The sequence below is a fragment of the Lagopus muta genome (assembly GCF_023343835.1).
Source record: "Lagopus muta isolate bLagMut1 chromosome W unlocalized genomic scaffold, bLagMut1 primary SUPER_W_unloc_1, whole genome shotgun sequence".
Taxonomy (NCBI): domain Eukaryota; kingdom Metazoa; phylum Chordata; class Aves; order Galliformes; family Phasianidae; genus Lagopus; species Lagopus muta.
The window spans coordinates 86,933-107,215 of NW_026040168.1; the positions used below are offsets into that span (position 1 = coordinate 86,933).

The 20,283-nt window shown below is 55.9% G+C and overlaps 3 protein-coding genes across 3 annotated transcripts; all 3 read left to right on the forward strand.

Moving 5' to 3' along the window:
* The first annotated feature begins 289 nt into the window (after positions 1 to 289).
* Positions 290 to 3,543, forward strand: LOC125687580 (adenosine 5'-monophosphoramidase HINT1-like). Its single transcript, XM_048932777.1, is given in 4 exon segments — positions 290 to 388; positions 391 to 419; positions 1,399 to 1,504; positions 2,348 to 3,543. Coding segments are annotated over 4 exon segments (483 nt in total). The 3' UTR covers positions 2,597 to 3,543.
* Positions 3,544 to 6,037: 2,494 nt separating this feature from the next.
* On the forward strand, positions 6,038 to 9,343 carry LOC125687581 (adenosine 5'-monophosphoramidase HINT1-like). The gene is given in 4 exon segments (XM_048932778.1): positions 6,038 to 6,136; positions 6,139 to 6,167; positions 7,164 to 7,269; positions 8,113 to 9,343. Coding segments are annotated over 4 exon segments (483 nt in total). The 3' UTR covers positions 8,362 to 9,343.
* A 2,458-nt stretch (positions 9,344 to 11,801) lies between these two features.
* Positions 11,802 to 14,719, forward strand: LOC125687579 (adenosine 5'-monophosphoramidase HINT1-like). Its single transcript, XM_048932776.1, is given in 4 exon segments — positions 11,802 to 11,900; positions 11,903 to 11,931; positions 12,911 to 13,016; positions 13,858 to 14,719. Coding segments are annotated over 4 exon segments (483 nt in total). The 3' UTR covers positions 14,107 to 14,719.
* The last annotated feature ends 5,564 nt before the right edge of the window (positions 14,720 to 20,283 follow it).

Below are 20,283 nucleotides of genomic sequence, written 5' to 3' on the forward strand. Positions count from 1 at the left end.
TCGCGGAGGCGCCCTCCCGCTCCCCCACGTCGCATCCCCGCGCGCCCGGAGGCGCGCGCAAAGTCCCTGAGCCCCGATAAGCACCGGGCCGACGGGAGCGGAGCCGCCAACAGGGCGGGGACAAGCGTAAAGGGCACGCGAGACAGCCAACCGAGGCGCTCGAACGGCCGGCGGCGCTCCGTCGGCCCAATGAGCGCCGCCGAGGGCCGGGCCGGGCCGAGCCGAGCCGAGCCGAGCCGAGAGGGGGAGGTTCGCGGCTGAGGGAGTGTTGTAGCGAGCGCGCGCCGTCATGGCCGGCGGGATGGTTAGGTCGCCGGCCGCCCGGCGCAGTGGCGCCGCTCTCTTCGGAAAAGTCGGCCGCCAGGAGTTCTCCGCCAACGTTATCCGCGAGAAGAGGAGGAGCCGTTGTGGACGAGGAGGTAGCCGCGGCGTTGCCGTGCGTTGTGCGATTCTTCCCTTGCCCCCCCTTCCCACCCCTCCCCCACCCTAGCGCGCTCGCCCGCCCGCCCTCTGGAACGAGCGCCCGTTGCGGTGCCGGCGAGTGCGGCGGGGCGAGCGGCGACGTTGCCGCCGGGCGGGCGGACGGGCCTTTCTGGCCGCTGATGCTCGCTACTGCCGCGCCTCCTCTAAAACCCGGCGCTCCTTCGGTGCCACGGGGCTGCCGTGGCGCGTACTGGCTTGCTGGTGCCGCCTGGCTCGCCTAGCTTCCCAGCGCCCCCGTGTGGTGTGCGCGCGTGTGTAGAGGCGGGCGTGTGACGCTGAAGCGCTTGGTGGCAGTCGCGGGCGCTTGCCGCGCGCGATATCTATCAGCCCTTTGGCGCTGCTAGTCGTGCTAGTTCCATTAGAATTAGTTGACCGTTTCCTACAGGTCGGTGGTATTCCCGTGTGCAAGGCGATAACCTTTGCGTCGATTTGGAAGTGTCTGACGTAGAGCCAGCCTCACCGCGCTAATCCGGAACGTTCTTTCGCCTGAGTACGCGGTGTTCTTGAGGACAGAGAGTCAACCCGGCCTCAGTCGGGATAACCCCAGGTTCTTAGTAAATGCCTTGGTCAAAAGTAGGATAGGAAGGCGATATTTGGCCATAATTGAAGGATGGTGAGCCACCGTTTGCCGCCTGAGTGGTTAAGCGGGGTCTTAATAAGAGAGTGAAATAAGCGCAAATGGAGGTGGTTTGGTTTGGGTTTAAAATCGCTCCGTGCTCGTAGCAGCAGGAGCCTGTGAAAACGTGTTTTGTGGATAGAAGGGAGAGGACTTTGCCAATTCAAAGATCACTTAGGAAGAATCGCCGTGTTGTCTTGCGTTTGGGGTACGAGTTCAGTGGGGCATAGCGATCTGCTTAAGCTATTGCCTTTCTCCGGAGCCAACCCCGTTTTAACCGTGTACTCTTCTTCCTCCAGTGCCTTGTGTTCCGTGATGTTTCAACGCAAGCTCCTACGCTTTTTCCTAGCCGCTCGCGACAAGGCCGTTGTGAGGTTGTCCGAAGCAGAAGATTCTGGCGCACCTGTAAAGACCGTGGAAGCTTTCTGTACACCGAACGGTGCCTGTAAGTGGTACGTAATTTAGTAGGCGCTGTCCCATGGCCTCGTTTCCTCTAGATGTTGCAAAGAGGCACAGTAGGCTATTTGGGGTTTCCCGACACCGTAGTCTTTTGCCTCTAGCTTGTGACGGAGCTGAGCGTTTTGACTAAGGGTAGCGAGAGAAAGCGATGCTCATTTCTGGGTGCGTGCTTGTAGTGCAAAATGCAGTGCTGTTTGGAAGTATGGCCCGATGCCTGTTTTCAGGGTTTCCCGACAGTGGTACTTGCTCAAATGCGGAGAAGAGGGCTTGGGGTTTTGAGCAGGTCGGAGGCGAGGAAGGGGAAAGCTGTCTGAGGGGTGCTGGATGTTTCATTTTCAGCTATAGAAGTCAAGTTGGATGGCTTTTGTGTGGGCTCGCAAAGCCTACGTCGAGTTTTTCTTTTCTGCCAGAATGACTTACGTTGCCCGAAGATATAATGGGGGGCTGGAACCCCGAGACAAATCTGGCTACTGTGCCCGATTTGTAGTCCGTCACTGTCTAGCTGGGGGTGGGGAGGGGGTTAAAAAAAAAGAAAAAGAAGGAAAAAAAACGATGGCAAGTTCCCATAGCTGCCCCTCCCCCCATTGTGCATAATCGGTCTTTGTAACTTTGCTTAGAATGTGTCAGTTGCAGAAAGGCGGAAATTTGAAGAGCAGCGCTTGAATGGCGAAGAACTAGTTCACCGCGTTCTGTGGATGGTTCTTTGCTCACCTTCCTTCGCTTCCTGCCCTCTCCGCTCTTCTGTGTGTTGTAGCACGCTACGTTACGTAACGTTATTTCCCCCTCCAGCTTCACAGGCGTTTGATGATTGTTGGCGAGAAGTGTGCTGCTAACCTGGGCCTGACCGATGGATTCCGGATGGCTGTGAGATACCCCCCCTCAGGCCCTTCCGACTACCGCACGCGTCTTTGTATTCTGGGTGGCCGTCAGTTGGGCCAGCCTCCCGGGGAAGACGTTTGCACCGCAGGAGTTGCTGCACGCGTACGGATCGCCACCGAATGGATTTCACGTGTCGCCCGTCAGTCTAGCCTCCGTTGACATAGAATTGGTTCTGGTGGGTGCCTGTGGAGGGTAATGAAAAGCTTTGCGCAGCATTTGCACAATAAAGATGGAGCACGGAGATATCATCTCTGTCTCGCGTGTCTTACTGATGGAAATGGTCCTGCAAGTTAAAACGGTGGGTCTCCATCTCCCAAAGATAATATAGGATGTGCCGTGTGTTTGAGGCCTTGCCGTCTTCCCCCAGCTTCCAAATGAAAGGGCGTGGGTTTTATCGCGTAACAGCAGCATCGACAAGCTGCAGGCGTAGAATTATAGAGGAATAAGGTTGGAAGAAAGCTTCCAGATATCATCAGTCGTATGGCCCTGTCCCGAGGCCGAGCAAACGCTACCTGCATGATTGCTGTCCGGTGCTCGTCAGCCTGTTCTTAACCCATCTCGAAGCTTTGCCGCCGCTTCCGCTTTCTTTTCAGTCGCGGATTTTGCGACGTGGAGAATTAGTTTCTCCCACAGGAACTTTCCCAAATGGAAAAGACTTTGTGATGCTCGAGACGGCAATTGTCGCGCTTCTGCTGTCTTTGATATTCGGCTGCCCTTCTCCATTTTTCATTTTTCATACAAACAAAGCATTAAAAAAAAAAACCCCAAAAAACGTAGCATTGTTCCATAACCGGAAGGAGGGGCACTACAGGCACCGTCAGGCTCTAACGTGTAATCACGTCTCGTGCTTTGTTAGGCCTCTGGCTTTGCTTTAGTCTTTGTTGAATTGCGATTGCATTCAAGGCTGACTGGAGTGGGGGAGTGTCAAAATGCTAATAGATATTTGCATTAAAAGTTGAATACTTGAAACTCGCCGAGTGAAATTATTGTGTGGCCGTTCCTCAAAGAATCTTCATTTGTCAGCAGTAGATCCGCTTGCGGGACTGGCGATCGCAGCTGTGAATGACTCTGAATTAAACCGTTTGAAGAAGCGGAATGAAACAACTTGTTACGTTTTTCCTAATATCCAACCTGAAGCTCCCCCCCGGCGCAGCTGACGGCCGTTACCTCTTGTCCCACCGCTAGTTACCTGGGAGAAGCGGCCAACCCTCACCTCGCTACAACCACCTTTCGGGTAGTTGTAAAGAGGCGATAAGGTCTCTCTCTCTGCCCTGAGCCTCCCCTTCTCCAGACAAAACAATCCCAGCTCCCTCAGCCGCTACCCATAGGTCTTGTGCTCCAGTCCCTTCACCATCTTGGTTGCCCTCCTCCTCTGGACACGCTCCGGAGCCTCAACGTCTTTCTTGTAGTGAGGGGCCCAAAACTGAACGCAGTACTCGAGGTGCGGCCTCACCCGGGCCGAGTACAGAGGGATGATCACCTCCCTAGTCCTGCTGACTGCACGATTTGTGATCCAAGCCAGGATGCCGTTGGCCTTCTTGGCCCCCTGGGCACGCTGCTGGCTCGTGTTCAGGCGGCTGTTGACTAATGCCCCCAGAACCGTTTCCTCGGTGCAGCTTTCCAGCCACCCTTCCCCGAGCCCATAGCGTTGCATGAGGTTGTTGTGAGCAAAGTGCGGGACCTGGCGCTTGGTCTCGTTGAAGCTCCTACAATTGGCCTCAGCCAAGCGATCCAGCCTATCCGGATCCCTGCGTAGGGCCTTCCTACCCTCAGGCAGATCAGCCCTTCCTCCCAACATGGTGTCATCTGCAACCTTCCTGAGAGTGCGCTCAATCCCCTCGTCCAGATCACCAACCAAGATATTGAACAGGACCGGCTCAAATGCTGGCCCCCTGGGGAACACCGCTGGCGACCACCGCCAGCTGGACTGAACTCCATTCACCACCACTCTCTGGGCCCGGCCGTCCAGCCAGGTTTTTACCCGGCAGAGTACGCCTGCCCAAGCCGTGGGCTGCCATCTTCTCTGGGAGAATACCGTGGGAGACAGAATCAAAGGCTTCACTGAAGTCTAGGTAGACGACATCCACAGCCTTTGCCTCATCCACTAGGCGGGTCACCTGGTCGTAGAAGGAGATCGGGTCGGTCAAGCAGGACCTGTCTTTAAGGGACCCGCGCTGGCTAGGCCCGGTCCCCTGGTTGTCCCGCACACGCCCTGTGATGTCGCTCCGGGTGATCTGCTCCACGAGCTTCCTCAATACCGAGGTCAGGCTGACAGGCCTGTAGTTCCCCGGATCCTCCATCCGACCCTTCTTGTAGGTGGGCGTCTGTCTCGCTCCAGCTATCGGTAGCGAGATGGTTCGTTATATGCGTATACCCGACGTGAGATTAAGACTCAGAAAGGAGCCAACTGTTTGCCCAACCAGTTTATTGTGAAAGGTTTTGGTTAGCTAGGCCTGGGGATGGGAGGTGGGACGAAGAAAGCAATAGCAAAAAGACAGAAAAGAAAAGCGAGGATTTGTTACAGGAACGCAGAGATTGTTACCACCGCAGTGTCACAATGTTTCATGAGTCTGGTTGGCAGCGGGGGTGGGGGGTGCAGGTTCTCTTTCTCGGTCGATCACAGGCGGAAGGAAAACACAACAAGGGAATAGCGCGCACAAAGTTTCGGCAGACTCCATACGTATATATACTGTCTGGCTCTCCTTGGCTTGCTCATCGTAAGGGCACGTCCAGCACAGGTGCAACAGTCAGAACAGACAGAAGTAAAGAAGGCACTGGGAATTGAGGGGCGTTTATTCCGCTCCGCGGCCCCATCTTCCAGCTCAGGGGGCTGAGTACCCTGAGGATAGCTGGTCTGACTGTTAAAGACAGAAGTGAAGAGGGCATTGAGAACTTCAGCCTTTTCCTCCTCCTTGGTGGTGACGTTCCCCACCGCATCGAATAAAGCAGGGAGATTCTCCTTGGCCCTCCTCTTGCTATTAATATGTTCATAAAAACAATGTTTTAATCGTCTCGAGCAACGGTGGCCACATTAAGGTCTCACTGGGCTTTTGCCCGTCTAATTTTCTCCCTGCGTATTCTAGCAACATCCTTGCACTCTTCCCGAGTTGCCTGTCCCTTCTTGCGAAGATGGCACACTCCTGGCCTGCCCGGCCAATACGCGGTCATTCGACGGGAGGGATCGGCACCAAAAAGCCCCCAGCGCGTTTGAGGAGGAGCCGATAAGGGCAATCCCTAATACCCGGGGCCTGTTCTGCAGGCCTCGTTTGGCCGCCGCAGGGGCGCCGCACTTACAGGGCACAGCTTCCCTTCGCGGAGGCGCCCTCCCGCTCCCCCCACGTCGCATCCCCGCGCGCCCGGAGGCGCGCGCAAAGTCCCTGAGCCCCGATAAGCACCGGGCCGACGGGAGCGGAGCCGCCAACAGGGCGGGGACAAGCGTAAAGGGCACGCGAGACAGCCAACCGAGGCGCTCGAACGGCCGGCGGCGCTCCGTCGGCCCAATGAGCGCCGCCGAGGGCCGGGCCGGGCCGAGCCGAGCCGAGCCGAGCCGAGAGGGGGAGGTTCGCGGCTGAGGGAGTGTTGTAGCGAGCGCGCGCCGTCATGGCCGGCGGGATGGTTAGGTCGCCGGCCGCCCGGCGCAGTGGCGCCGCTCTCTTCGGAAAAGTCGGCCGCCAGGAGTTCTCCGCCAACGTTATCCGCGAGAAGAGGAGGAGCCGTTGTGGACGAGGAGGTAGCCGCGGCGTTGCCGTGCGTTGTGCGATTCTTCCCTTGCCCCCCCTTCCCACCCCTCCCCCACCCTAGCGCGCTCGCCCGCCCGCCCTCTGGAACGAGCGCCCGTTGCGGTGCCGGCGAGTGCGGCGGGGCGAGCGGCGACGTTGCCGCCGGGCGGGCGGACGGGCCTTTCTGGCCGCTGATGCTCGCTACTGCCGCGCCTCCTCTAAAACCCGGCGCTCCTTCGGTGCCACGGGGCTGCCGTGGCGCGTACTGGCTTGCTGGTGCCGCCTGGCTCGCCTAGCTTCCCAGCGCCCCCGTGTGGTGTGCGCGCGTGTGTAGAGGCGGGCGTGTGACGCTGAAGCGCTTGGTGGCAGTCGCGGGCGCTTGCCGCGCGCGATATCTATCAGCCCTTTGGCGCTGCTAGTCGTGCTAGTTCCATTAGAATTAGTTGACCATTGGGATTAGTTGGCCGTTTCCTTCAGGTCGGTGGTATTCCCGTGTGCAAGGCGATAACCTTTGCGTCGATTTGGAAGTGTCTGACGTAGAGCCAGCCTCACCGCGCTAATCCGGAACGTTCTTTCGCCTGAGTACGCGGTGTTCTTGAGGACAGAGAGTCAACCCGGCCTCAGTCGGGATAACCCCAGGTTCTTAGTAAATGCCTTGGTCAAAAGTAGGATAGGAAGGCGATATTTGGCCATAATTGAAGGATGGTGAGCCACCGTTTGCCGCCTGAGTGGTTAAGCGGGGTCTTAATAAGAGAGTGAAATAAGCGCAAATGGAGGTGGTTTGGTTTGGGTTTAAAATCGCTCCGTGCTCGTAGCAGCAGGAGCCTGTGAAAACGTGTTTTGTGGATAGAAGGGAGAGGACTTTGCCAATTCAAAGATCACTTAGGAAGAATCGCCGTGTTGTCTTGCGTTTGGGGTACGAGTTCAGTGGGGCGTAGCGATCTGCTTAAGCTATTGCCTTTCTCCGGAGCCAACCCCGTTTTAACCGTGTACTCTTCTTCCTCCAGTGCCTTGTGTTCCGTGATGTTTCAACGCAAGCTCCTACGCTTTTTCCTAGCCGCTCGCGACAAGGCCGTTGTGAGGTTGTCCGAAGCAGAAGATTCTGGCGCACCTGTAAAGACCGTGGAAGCTTTCTGTACACCGAACGGTGCCTGTAAGTGGTACGTAATTTAGTAGGCGCTGTCCCATGGCCTCGTTTCCTCTAGATGTTGCAAAGAGGCACAGTAGGCTATTTGGGGTTTCCCGACACCGTAGTCTTTTGCCTCTAGCTTGTGACGGAGCTGAGCGTTTTGACTAAGGGTAGCGAGAGAAAGCGATGCTCATTTCTGGGTGCGTGCTTGTAGTGCAAAATGCAGTGCTGTTTGGAAGTATGGCCCGATGCCTGTTTTCAGGGTTTCCCGACAGTGGTACTTGCTCAAATGCGGAGAAGAGGGCTTGGGGTTTTGAGCAGGTCGGAGGCGAGGAAGGGGAAAGCTGTCTGAGGGGTGCTGGATGTTTCATTTTCAGCTATAGAAGTCAAGTTGGATGGCTTTTGTGTGGGCTCGCAAAGCCTACGTCGAGTTTTTCTTTTCTGCCAGAATGACTTACGTTGCCCGAAGATATAATGGGGGGCTGGAACCCCGAGACAAATCTGGCTACTGTGCCCGATTTGTAGTCCGTCACTGTCTAGCTGGGGGTGGGGAGGGGGTTAAAAAAAAAGAAAAAGAAGGAAAAAAAACGATGGCAAGTTCCCATAGCTGCCCCTCCCCCCATTGTGCATAATCGGTCTTTGTAACTTTGCTTAGAATGTGTCAGTTGCAGAAAGGCGGAAATTTGAAGAGCAGCGCTTGAATGGCGAAGAACTAGTTCACCGCGTTCTGTGGATGGTTCTTTGCTCACCTTCCTTCGCTTCCTGCCCTCTCCGCTCTTCTGTGTGTTGTAGCACGCTACGTTACGTAACGTTATTTCCCCCTCCAGCTTCACAGGCGTTTGATGATTGTTGGCGAGAAGTGTGCTGCTAACCTGGGCCTGACCGATGGATTCCGGATGGCTGTGAGATACCCCCCCTCAGGCCCTTCCGACTACCGCACGCGTCTCTGTATTCTGGGTGGCCGTCAGTTGGGCCAGCCTCCCGGGGAAGACGTTTGCACCGCAGGAGTTGCTGCACGCGTACGGATCGCCACCGAATGGATTTCACGTGTCGCCCGTCAGTCTAGCCTCCGTTGACATAGAATTGGTTCTGGTGGGTGCCTGTGGAGGGTAATGAAAAGCTTTGCGCAGCATTTGCACAATAAAGATGGAGCACGGAGATATCATCTCTGTCTCGCGTGTCTTACTGATGGAAATGGTCCTGCAAGTTAAAACGGTGGGTCTCCATCTCCCAAAGATAATATAGGATGTGCCGTGTGTTTGAGGCCTTGCCGTCTTCCCCCAGCTTCCAAATGAAAGGGCGTGGGTTTTATCGCGTAACAGCAGCATCGACAAGCTGCAGGCGTAGAATTATAGAGGAATAAGGTTGGAAGAAAGCTTCCAGATATCATCAGTCGTATGGCCCTGTCCCGAGGCCGAGCAAACGCTACCTGCATGATTGCTGTCCGGTGCTCGTCAGCCTGTTCTTAACCCATCTCGAAGCTTTGCCGCCGCTTCCGCTTTCTTTTCAGTCGCGGATTTTGCGACGTGGAGAATTAGTTTCTCCCACAGGAACTTTCCCAAATGGAAAAGACTTTGTGATGCTCGAGACGGCAATTGTCGCGCTTCTGCTGTCTTTGATATTCGGCTGCCCTTCTCCATTTTTCATTTTTCATACAAACAAAGCATTAAAAAAAAAAACCCCAAAAAACGTAGCATTGTTCCATAACCGGAAGGAGGGGCACTACAGGCACCGTCAGGCTCTAACGTGTAATCACGTCTCGTGCTTTGTTAGGCCTCTGGCTTTGCTTTAGTCTTTGTTGAATTGCGATTGCATTCAAGGCTGACTGGAGTGGGGGAGTGTCAAAATGCTAATAGATATTTGCATTAAAAGTTGAATACTTGAAACTCGCCGAGTGAAATTATTGTGTGGCCGTTCCTCAAAGAATCTTCATTTGTCAGCAGTAGATCCGCTTGCGGGACTGGCGATCGCAGCTGTGAATGACTCTGAATTAAACCGTTTGAAGAAGCGGAATGAAACAACTTGTTACGTTTTTCCTAATATCCAACCTGAAGCTCCCCCCCGGCGCAGCTGACGGCCGTTACCTCTTGTCCCACCGCTAGTTACCTGGGAGAAGCGGCCAACCCTCACCTCGCTACAACCACCTTTCGGGTAGTTGTAAAGAGGCGATAAGGTCTCTCTCTCTGCCCTGAGCCTCCCCTTCTCCAGACAAAACAATCCCAGCTCCCTCAGCCGCTACCCATAGGTCTTGTGCTCCAGTCCCTTCACCATCTTGGTTGCCCTCCTCCTCTGGACACGCTCCGGAGCCTCAACGTCTTTCTTGTAGTGAGGGGCCCAAAACTGAACGCAGTACTCGAGGTGCGGCCTCACCCGGGCCGAGTACAGAGGGATGATCACCTCCCTAGTCCTGCTGACTGCACGATTTGTGATCCAAGCCAGGATGCCGTTGGCCTTCTTGGCCCCCTGGGCACGCTGCTGGCTCGTGTTCAGGCGGCTGTTGACTAATGCCCCCAGAACCGTTTCCTCGGTGCAGCTTTCCAGCCACCCTTCCCCGAGCCCATAGCGTTGCATGAGGTTGTTGTGAGCAAAGTGCGGGACCTGGCGCTTGGTCTCGTTGAAGCTCCTACAATTGTCCTCAGCCAAGCGATCCAGCCTATCCGGATCCCTGCGTAGGGCCTTCCTACCCTCAGGCAGATCAGCCCTTCCTCCCAACATGGTGTCATCTGCAACCTTCCTGAGAGTGCGCTCAATCCCCTCGTCCAGATCACCAACCAAGATATTGAACAGGACCGGCTCAAATGCTGGCCCCCTGGGGAACACCGCTGGCGACCACCGCCAGCTGGACTGAACTCCATTCACCACCACTCTCTGGGCCCGGCCGTCCAGCCAGGTTTTTACCCGGCAGAGTACGCCTGCCCAAGCCGTGGGCTGCCATCTTCTCTGGGAGAATACCGTGGGAGACAGAATCAAAGGCTTCACTGAAGTCTAGGTAGACGACATCCACAGCCTTTGCCTCATCCACTAGGCGGGTCACCTGGTCGTAGAAGGAGATCGGGTCGGTCAAGCAGGACCTGTCTTTAAGGGACCCGCGCTGGCTAGGCCCGGTCCCCTGGTTGTCCCGCACACGCCCTGTGATGTCGCTCCGGGTGATCTGCTCCACGAGCTTCCTCAATACCGAGGTCAGGCTGACAGGCCTGTAGTTCCCCGGATCCTCCATCCGACCCTTCTTGTAGGTGGGCGTCTGTCTCGCTCCAGCTATCGGTAGCGAGATGGTTCGTTATATGCGTATACCCGACGTGAGATTAAGACTCAGAAAGGAGCCAACTGTTTGCCCAACCAGTTTATTGTGAAAGGTTTTGGTTAGCTAGGCCTGGGGATGGGAGGTGGGACGAAGAAAGCAATAGCAAAAAGACAGAAAAGAAAAGCGAGGATTTGTTACAGGAACGCAGAGATTGTTACCACCGCAGTGTCACAATGTTTCATGAGTCTGGTTGGCAGCGGGGGTGGGGGGTGCAGGTTCTCTTTCTCGGTCGATCACAGGCGGAAGGAAAACACAACAAGGGAATAGCGCGCACAAAGTTTCGGCAGACTCCATACGTATATATACTGTCTGGCTCTCCTTGGCTTGCTCATCGTAAGGGCACGTCCAGCACAGGTGCAACAGTCAGAACAGACAGAAGTAAAGAAGGCACTGGGAATTGAGGGGCGTTTATTCCGCTCCGCGGCCCCATCTTCCAGCTCAGGGGGCTGAGTACCCTGAGGATAGCTGGTCTGACTGTTAAAGACAGAAGTGAAGAGGGCATTGAGAACTTCAGCCTTTTCCTCCTCCTTGGTGGTGACGTTCCCCACCGCATCGAATAAAGCAGGGAGATTCTCCTTGGCCCTCCTCTTGCTATTAATATGTTCATAAAAACAATGTTTTAATCGTCTCGAGCAACGGTGGCCACATTAAGGTCTCACTGGGCTTTTGCCCGTCTAATTTTCTCCCTGCGTATTCTAGCAACATCCTTGCACTCTTCCCGAGTTGCCTGTCCCTTCTTGCGAAGATGGCACACTCCTGGCCTGCCCGGCCAATACGCGGTCATTCGACGGGAGGGATCGGCACCAAAAAGCCCCCAGCGCGTTTGAGGAGGAGCCGATAAGGGCAATCCCTAATACCCGGGGCCTGTTCTGCAGGCCTCGTTTGGCCGCCGCAGGGGCGCCGCACTTACAGGGCACAGCTTCCCTTCGCGGAGGCGCCCTCCCGCTCCCCCACGTCGCATCCCCGCGCGCCCGGAGGCGCGCGCAAAGTCCCTGAGCCCCGATAAGCACCGGGCCGACGGGAGCGGAGCCGCCAACAGGGCGGGGACAAGCGTAAAGGGCACGCGAGACAGCCAACCGAGGCGCTCGAACGGCCGGCGGCGCTCCGTCGGCCCAATGAGCGCCGCCGAGGGCCGGGCCGGGCCGAGCCGAGCCGAGCCGAGCCGAGAGGGGGAGGTTCGCGGCTGAGGGAGTGTTGTAGCGAGCGCGCGCCGTCATGGCCGGCGGGATGGTTAGGTCGCCGGCCGCCCGGCGCAGTGGCGCCGCTCTCTTCGGAAAAGTCGGCCGCCAGGAGTTCTCCGCCAACGTTATCCGCGAGAAGAGGAGGAGCCGTTGTGGACGAGGAGGTAGCCGCGGCGTTGCCGTGCGTTGTGCGATTCTTCCCTTGCCCCCCCTTCCCACCCCTCCCCCACCCTAGCGCGCTCGCCCGCCCGCCCTCTGGAACGAGCGCCCGTTGCGGTGCCGGCGAGTGCGGCGGGGCGAGCGGCGACGTTGCCGCCGGGCGGGCGGACGGGCCTTTCTGGCCGCTGATGCTCGCTACTGCCGCGCCTCCTCTAAAACCCGGCGCTCCTTCGGTGCCACGGGGCTGCCGTGGCGCGTACTGGCTTGCTGGTGCCGCCTGGCTCGCCTAGCTTCCCAGCGCCCCCGTGTGGTGTGCGCGCGTGTGTAGAGGCGGGCGTGTGACGCTGAAGCGCTTGGTGGCAGTCGCGGGCGCTTGCCGCGCGCGATATCTATCAGCCCTTTGGCGCTGCTAGTCGTGCTAGTCCCATTAGAATTAGTTGACCGTTTCCTACAGGTCGGTGGTATTCCCGTGTGCAAGGCGATAACCTTTGCGTCGATTTGGAAGTGTCTGATGTAGAGCCAGCCTCACCGCGCTAATCCGGAACGTTCTTTCGCCTGAGTACGCGGTGTTCTTGAGGACAGAGAGTCAACCCGGCCTCAGTCGGGATAACCCCAGGTTCTTAGTAAATGCCTTGGTCAAAAGTAGGATAGGAAGGCGATATTTGGCCATAACTGAAGGATGGTGAGCCACCGTTTGCCGCCTGAGTGGTTAAGCGGGGTCTTAATAAGAGAGTGAAATAAGCGCAAATGGAGGTGGTTTGGTTTGGGTTTAAAATCGCTCCGTGCTCGTAGCAGCAGGAGCCTGTGAAAACGTGTTTTGTGGATAGAAGGGAGAGGACTTTGCCAATTCAAAGATCACTTAGGAAGAATCGCCGTGTTGTCTTGCGTTTGGGGTACGAGTTCAGTGGGGCGTAGCGATCTGCTTAAGCTATTGCCTTTCTCCGGAGTCAACCCCGTTTTAACCGTGTACTCTTCTTCCTCCAGTGCCTTGTGTTCCGTGATGTTTCAACGCAAGCTCCTACGCTTTTTCCTAGCCGCTCGCGACAAGGCCGTTGTGAGGTTGTCCGAAGCAGAAGATTCTGGCGCACCTGTAAAGACCGTGGAAGCTTTCTGTACACCGAACGGTGCCTGTAAGTGGTACGTAATTTAGTAGGCGCTGTCCCGTGGCCTCGTTTCCTCTAGATGTTGCAAAGAGGCACAGTAGGCTATTTGGGGTTTCCCGACACCGTAGTCTTTTGCCTCTAGCTTGTGACGGAGCTGAGCGTTTTGACTAAGGGTAGCGAGAGAAAGCGATGCTCATTTCTGGGTGCGTGCTTGTAGTGCAAAATGCAGTGCTGTTTGGAAGTATGGCCCGATGCCTGTTTTCAGGGTTTCCCGACAGTGGTACTTGCTCAAATGCGGAGAAGAGGGCTTGGGGTTTTGAGCAGGTCGGAGGCGAGGAAGGGGAAAGCTGTCTGAGGGGTGCTGGATGTTTCATTTTCAGCTATAGAAGTCAAGTTGGATGGCTTTTGCGTGGGCTCGCAAAGCCTACGTCGAGTTTTTCTTTTCTGCCAGAATGACTTACGTTGCCCGAAGATATAATGGGGGGCTGGAACCCCGAGACAAATCTGGCTACTGTGCCCGATTTGTAGTCCGTCACTGTCTAGCTGGGGGTGGGGAGGGGGTTAAAAAAAAAAAAAGAAGGAAAAAAAACGATGGCAAGTTCCCATAGCTGCCCCTCCCCCCATTGTGCATAATCCGTCTTTGTAACTTTGCTTGGAATGTGTCAGTTGCAGAAAGGCGGTAATTTGAAGAGCAGCGCTTGAATGGCGAAGAACTAGTTCACCGTGTTCTGTGGATGGTTCTTTGCTCACCTTCCTTCGCTTCCTGCCCTCTCCGCTCTTCTTTGTGTTGTAGCACGCTACGTTACGTAACGTTATTTCCCCCTCCAGCTTCACAGGCGTTTGATGATTGTTGGCGAGAAGTGTGCTGCTAACCTGGGCCTGACCGATGGATTCCGGATGGCTGTGAGATACCCCCCCTCAGGCCCTTCCGACTACCGCACGCGTCTCTGTATTCTGGGTGGCCGTCAGTTGGGCCAGCCTCCCGGGGAAGACGTTTGCACCGCAGGAGTTGCTGCACGCGTACGGATCGCCACCGAATGGATTTCACGTGTCGCCCGTCAGTCTAGCCTCCGTTGATATAGAATTGGTTCTGGTGGGTGCCTGTGGAGGGTAATGAAAAGCTTTGCGCAGCATTTGCACAATAAAGATGGAGCACGGAGATATCATCTCTGTCTCGCGTGTCTTACTGATGGAAATGGTCCTGCAAGTTAAAACGGTGGGTCTCCGTCTCCCAAAGATAATATAGGATGTGCCGTGTGTTTGAGGCCTTGCCGTCTTCCCCCAGCTTCCAAATGAAAGGGCGTGGGTTTTATCGCGTAACAGCAGCATCGACAAGCGGCAGGCATAGAATTATAAAGGAATAAGGTTGGAAGAAAGCTTCCAGATATCATCAGTCGTACGGCCCTGTCCCGAGGCCGAGCAAACGCTACCTGCATGATTGCTGTCCGGTGCTCGTCAGCCTGTTCTTAACCCATCTCGAAGCTTTGCCGCCGCTTCCGCTTTCTTTTCAGTCGCAGATTTTGCGACGTGGAGAATTAGTTTCTCCCACAGGAACTTTCCCAAATGGAAAAGACTTTGTGATGCTCGAGACGGCAATTGTCGCGCTTCTGCTGTCTTTGATATTCGGCTGCCCTTCTCCATTTTTCATTTTTCATACAAACAAAGCATTAAAAAAAAAAAACCCAAAAAACGTAGCATTGTTCCATAACCGGAAGGAGGGGCACTACAGGCACCGTCAGGCTCTAACGTGTAATCACGTCTCGTGCTTTGTTAGGCCTCTGGCTTTGCTTTAGTCTTTGTTGAATTGCGATTGCATTCAAGGCTGACTGGAGTGGGGGAGTGTCAAAATGCTAATAGATATTTGCATTAAAAGTTGAATACTTGAAACTCGCCGAGTGAAATTATTGTGTGGCCGTTCCTCAAAGAATCTTCATTTGTCAGCAGTAGATCCGCTTGCGGGACTGGCGATCGCAGCTGTGAATGACTCTGAATTAAACCGTTTGAAGAAGCGGAATGAAACAACTTGTTACGTTTTTCCTAATATCCAACCTGAAGCTCCCCCCCGGCGCAGCTGACGGCCGTTACCTCTTGTCCCACCGCTAGTTACCTGGGAGAAGCGGCCAACCCTCACCTCGCTACAACCACCTTTCGGGTAGTTGTAAAGAGGCGATAAGGTCTCTCTCTCTGCCCTGAGCTTCCCCTTCTCCAGACAAAACAATCCCAGCTCCCTCAGCCGCTACCCATAGGTCTTGTGCTCCAGTCCCTTCACCATCTTGGTTGCCCTCCTCCTCTGGACACGCTCCGGAGCCTCAACGTCTTTCTTGTAGTGAGGGGCCCAAAACTGAACGCAGTACTCGAGGTGCGGCCTCACCCGGGCCGAGTACAGAGGGATGATCACCTCCCTAGTCCTGCTGACTGCACGATTTGTGATCCAAGCCAGGATGCCGTTGGCCTTCTTGGCCCCCTGGGCACGCTGCTGGCTCGTGTTCAGGCGGCTGTTGACTAATGCCCCCAGAACCGTTTCCTCGGTGCAGCTTTCCAGCCACCCTTCCCCGAGCCCATAGCGTTGCATGAGGTTGTTGTGAGCAAAGTGCGGGACCTGGCGCTTGGTCTCGTTGAAGCTCCTACAATTGTCCTCAGCCAAGCGATCCAGCCTATCCGGATCCCTGCGTAGGGCCTTCCTACCCTCAGGCAGATCAGCCCTTCCTCCCAACATGGTGTCATCTGCAACCTTCCTGAGAGTGCGCTCAATCCCCTCGTCCAGATCACCAACCAAGATATTGAACAGGACCGGCTCAAATGCTGGCCCCCTGGGGAACACCGCTGGCGACCACCGCCAGCTGGACTGAACTCCATTCACCACCACTCTCTGGGCCCGGCCGTCCAGCCAGGTTTTTACCCGGCAGAGTACGCCTGCCCAAGCCGTGGGCTGCCATCTTCTCTGGGAGAATACCGTGGGAGACAGAATCAAAGGCTTCACTGAAGTCTAGGTAGACGACATCCACAGCCTTTGCCTCATCCACTAGGCGGGTCACCTGGTCGTAGAAGGAGATCGGGTCGGTCAAGCAGGACCTGTCTTTAAGGGACCCGCGCTGGCTAGGCCCGGTCCCCTGGTTGTCCCGCACACGCCCTGTGATGTCGCTCCGGGTGATCTGCTCCACGAGCTTCCTCAATACCGAGGTCAGGCTGACAGGCCTGTAGTTCCCCGGATCCTCCATCCGACCCTTCTTGTAGGTGGGCGTCTGTCTCGCTCCAGCTATCGGTAGCGAGATGGTTCGTTATATGCGTATACCCGACGTGAGATTAAGACTCAGAAAGGAGCCAACTGTTTGCCCAACCAGTTTATTGTGAAAGGTTTTGGTTAGCTAGGCCTGGGGATGGGAGGTGGGACGAAGAAAGCAATAGCAAAAAGACAGAAAAGAAAAGCGAGGATTTGTTACAGGAACGCAGAGATTGTTACCACCGCAGTGTCACAATGTTTCATGAGTCTGGTTGGCAGCGGGGGTGGGGGGTGCAGGTTCTCTTTCTCGGTCGATCACAGGCGGAAGGAAAACACAACAAGGGAATAGCGCGCACAAAGTTTCGGCAGACTCCATACGTATATATACTGTCTGGCTCTCCTTGGCTTGCTCATGGTAAGGGCACGTCCAGCACAGGTGCAACAGTCAGAACAGACAGAAGTAAAGAAGGCACTGGGAATTGAGGGGCGTTTATTCCGCTCCGCGGCCCCATCTTCCAGCTCAGGGGGCTGAGTACCCTGAGGATAGCTGGTCTGACTGTTAAAGACAGAAGTGAAGAGGGCATTGAGAACTTCAGCCTTTTCCTCCTCCTTGGTGGTGACGTTCCCCACCGCATCGAATAAAGCAGGGAGATTCTCCTTGGCCCTCCTCTTGCTATTAATATGTTCATAAAAACAATGTTTTAATCGTCTCGAGCAACGGTGGCCACATTAAGGTCTCGCTGGGCTTTTGCCCGTCTAATTTTCTCCCTGCGTATTCTAGCAACATCCTTGCACTCTTCCCGAGTTGCCTGTCCCTTCTTGCGAAGATGGCACACTCCTGGCCTGCCCGGCCAATACGCGGTCATTCGACGGGAGGGATCGGCACCAAAAAGCCCCCAGCGCGTTTGAGGAGGAGCCGATAAGGGCAATCCCTAATACCCGGGGCCTGTTCTGCAGGCCTCGTTTGGCCGCCGCAGGGGCGCCGCACTTACAGGGCACAGCTTCCCTTCGCGGAGGCGCCCTCCCGCTCCCCCACGTCGCATCCCCGCGCGCCCGGAGGCGCGCGCAAAGTCCCTGAGCCCCGATAAGCACCGGGCCGACGGGAGCGGAGCCGCCAACAGGGCGGGGACAAGCGTAAAGGGCACGCGAGACAGCCAACCGAGGCGCTCGAACGGCCGGCGGCGCTCCGTCGGCCCAATGAGCGCCGCCGAGGGCCGGGCCGGGCCGAGCCGAGCCGAGCCGAGCCGAGAGGGGGAGGTTCGCGGCTGAGGGAGTGTTGTAGCGAGCGCGCGCCGTCATGGCCGGCGGGATGGTTAGGTCGCCGGCCGCCCGGCGCAGTGGCGCCGCTCTCTTCGGAAAAGTCGGCCGCCAGGAGTTCTCCGCCAACGTTATCCGCGAGAAGAGGAGGAGCCGTTGTGGACGAGGAGGTAGCCGCGGCGTTGCCGTGCGTTGTGCGATTCTTCCCTTGCCCCCCCTTCCCACCCCTCCCCCACCCTAGCGCGCTCGCCCGCCCGCCCTCTGGAACGAGCGCCCGTTGCGGTGCCGGCGAGTGCGGCGGGGCGAGCGGCGACGTTGCCGCCGGGCGGGCGGACGGGCCTTTCTGGCCGCTGATGCTCGCTACTGCCGCGCCTCCTCTAAAACCCGGCGCTCCTTCGGTGCCACGGGGCTGCCGTGGCGCGTACTGGCTTGCTGGTGCCGCCTGGCTCGCCTAGCTTCCCAGCGCCCCCGTGTGGTGTGCGCGCGTGTGTAGAGGCGGGCGTGTGACGCTGAAGCGCTTGGTGGCAGTCGCGGGCGCTTGCCGCGCGCGATATCTATCAGCCCTTTGGCGCTGCTAGTCGTGCTAGTCCCATTAGAATTAGTTGACCGTTTCCTACAGGTCGGTGGTATTCCCGTGTGCAAGGCGATAACCTTTGCGTCGATTTGGAAGTGTCTGATGTAGAGCCAGCCTCACCGCGCTAATCCGGAACGTTCTTTCGCCTGAGTACGCGGTGTTCTTGAGGACAGAGAGTCAACCCGGCCTCAGTCGGGATAACCCCAGGTTCTTAGTAAATGCCTTGGTCAAAAGTAGGATAGGAAGGCGATATTTGGCCATAACTGAAGGATGGTGAGCCACCGTTTGCCGCCTGAGTGGTTAAGCGGGGTCTTAATAAGAGAGTGAAATAAGCGCAAATGGAAGTGGTTTGGTTTGGGTTTAAAATCGCTCCGTGCTCGTAGCAGCAGGAGCCTGTGAAAACGTGTTTTGTGGATAGAAGGGAGAGGACTTTGCCAATTCAAAGATCACTTAGGAAGAATCGCCGTGTTGTCTTGCGTTTGGGGTACGAGTTCAGTGGGGCGTAGCGATCTGCTTAAGCTATTGCCTTTCTCCGGAGCCAACCCCGTTTTAACCGCGTACTCTTCTTCCTCCAGTGCCTTGTGTTCCGTGATGTTTCAACGCAAGCTCCTATGCTTTTTCCTAGCCGCTCGCGACAAGGCCGTTGTGAGGTTGTCCGAAGCAGAAGATTCTGGCGCACCTGTAAAGACCGTGGAAGCTTTCTGTACACCGAACGGTGCCTGTAAGTGGTACGTAATTTAGTAGGCGCTGTCCCGTGGCCTCGTTTCCTCTAGATGTTGCAAAGAGGCACAGTAGGCTATTTGGGGTTTCCCGACACCGTAGTCTTTTGCCTCTAGCTTGTGACGGAGCTGAGCGTTTTGACTAAGGGTAGCGAGAGAAAGCGATGCTCATTTCTGGGTGCGTGCTTGTAGTGCAAAATGCAGTGCTGTTTGGAAGTATGGCCCGATGCCTGTTTTCAGGGTTTCCCGACAGTGGTACTTGCTCAAATGCGGAGAAGAGGGCTTGGGGTTTTGAGCAGGTCGGAGGCGAGGAAGGGGAAAGCTGTCTGAGGGGTGCTGGATGTTTCATTTTCAGCTATAGAAGTCAAGTTGGATGGCTTTTGCGTGGGCTCGCAAAGCCTACGTCGAGTTTTTCTTTTCTGCCAGAATGACTTACGTTGCCCGAAGATATAATGGGGGGCTGGAACCCCGAGACAAATCTGGCTACTGTGCCCGATTTGTAGTCCGTCACTGTCTAGCTGGGGGTGGGGAGGGGGTTAAAAAAAAAAAAAGAAGGAAAAAAAACGATGGCAAGTTCCCATAGCTGCCCCTCCCCCCATTGTGCATAATCCGTCTTTGTAACTTTGCTTGGAATGTGTCAGTTGCAGAAAGGCGGTAATTTGAAGAGCAGCGCTTGAATGGCGAAGAACTAGTTCACCGTGTTCTGTGGATGGTTCTTTGCTCACCTTCCTTCGCTTCCTGCCCTCTCCGCTCTTCTTTGTGTTGTAGCACGCTACGTTACGTAACGTTATTTCCCCCTCCAGCTTCACAGGCGTTTGATGATTGTTGGCGAGAAGTGTGCTGCTAACCTGGGCCTGACCGATGGATTCCGGATGGCTGTGAGATACCCCCCCTCAGGCCCTTCCGACTACCGCACGCGTCTCTGTATTCTGGGTGGCCGTCAGTTGGGCCAGCCTCCCGGGGAAGACGTTTGCACCGCAGGAGTTGCTGCACGCGTACGGATCGCCACCGAATGGATTTCACGTGTCGCCCGTCAGTCTAGCCTCCGTTGATATAGAATTGGTTCTGGTGGGTGCCTGTGGAGGGTAATGAAAAGCTTTGCGCAGCATTTGCACAATAAAGATGGAGCACGGAGATATCATCTCTGTCTCGCGTGTCTTACTGATGGAAATGGTCCTGCAAGTTAAAACGGTGGGTCTCCGTCTCCCAAAGATAATATAGGATGTGCCGTGTGTTTGAGGCCTTGCCGTCTTCCCCCAGCTTCCAAATGAAAGGGCGTGGGTTTTATCGCGTAACAGCAGCATCGACAAGCGGCAGGCATAGAATTATAAAGGAATAAGGTTGGAAGAAAGCTTCCAGATATCATCAGTCGTACGGCCCTGTCCCGAGGCCGAGCAAACGCTACCTGCATGATTGCTGTCCGGTGCTCGTCAGCCTGTTCTTAACCCATCTCGAAGCTTTGCCGCCGCTTCCGCTTTCTTTTC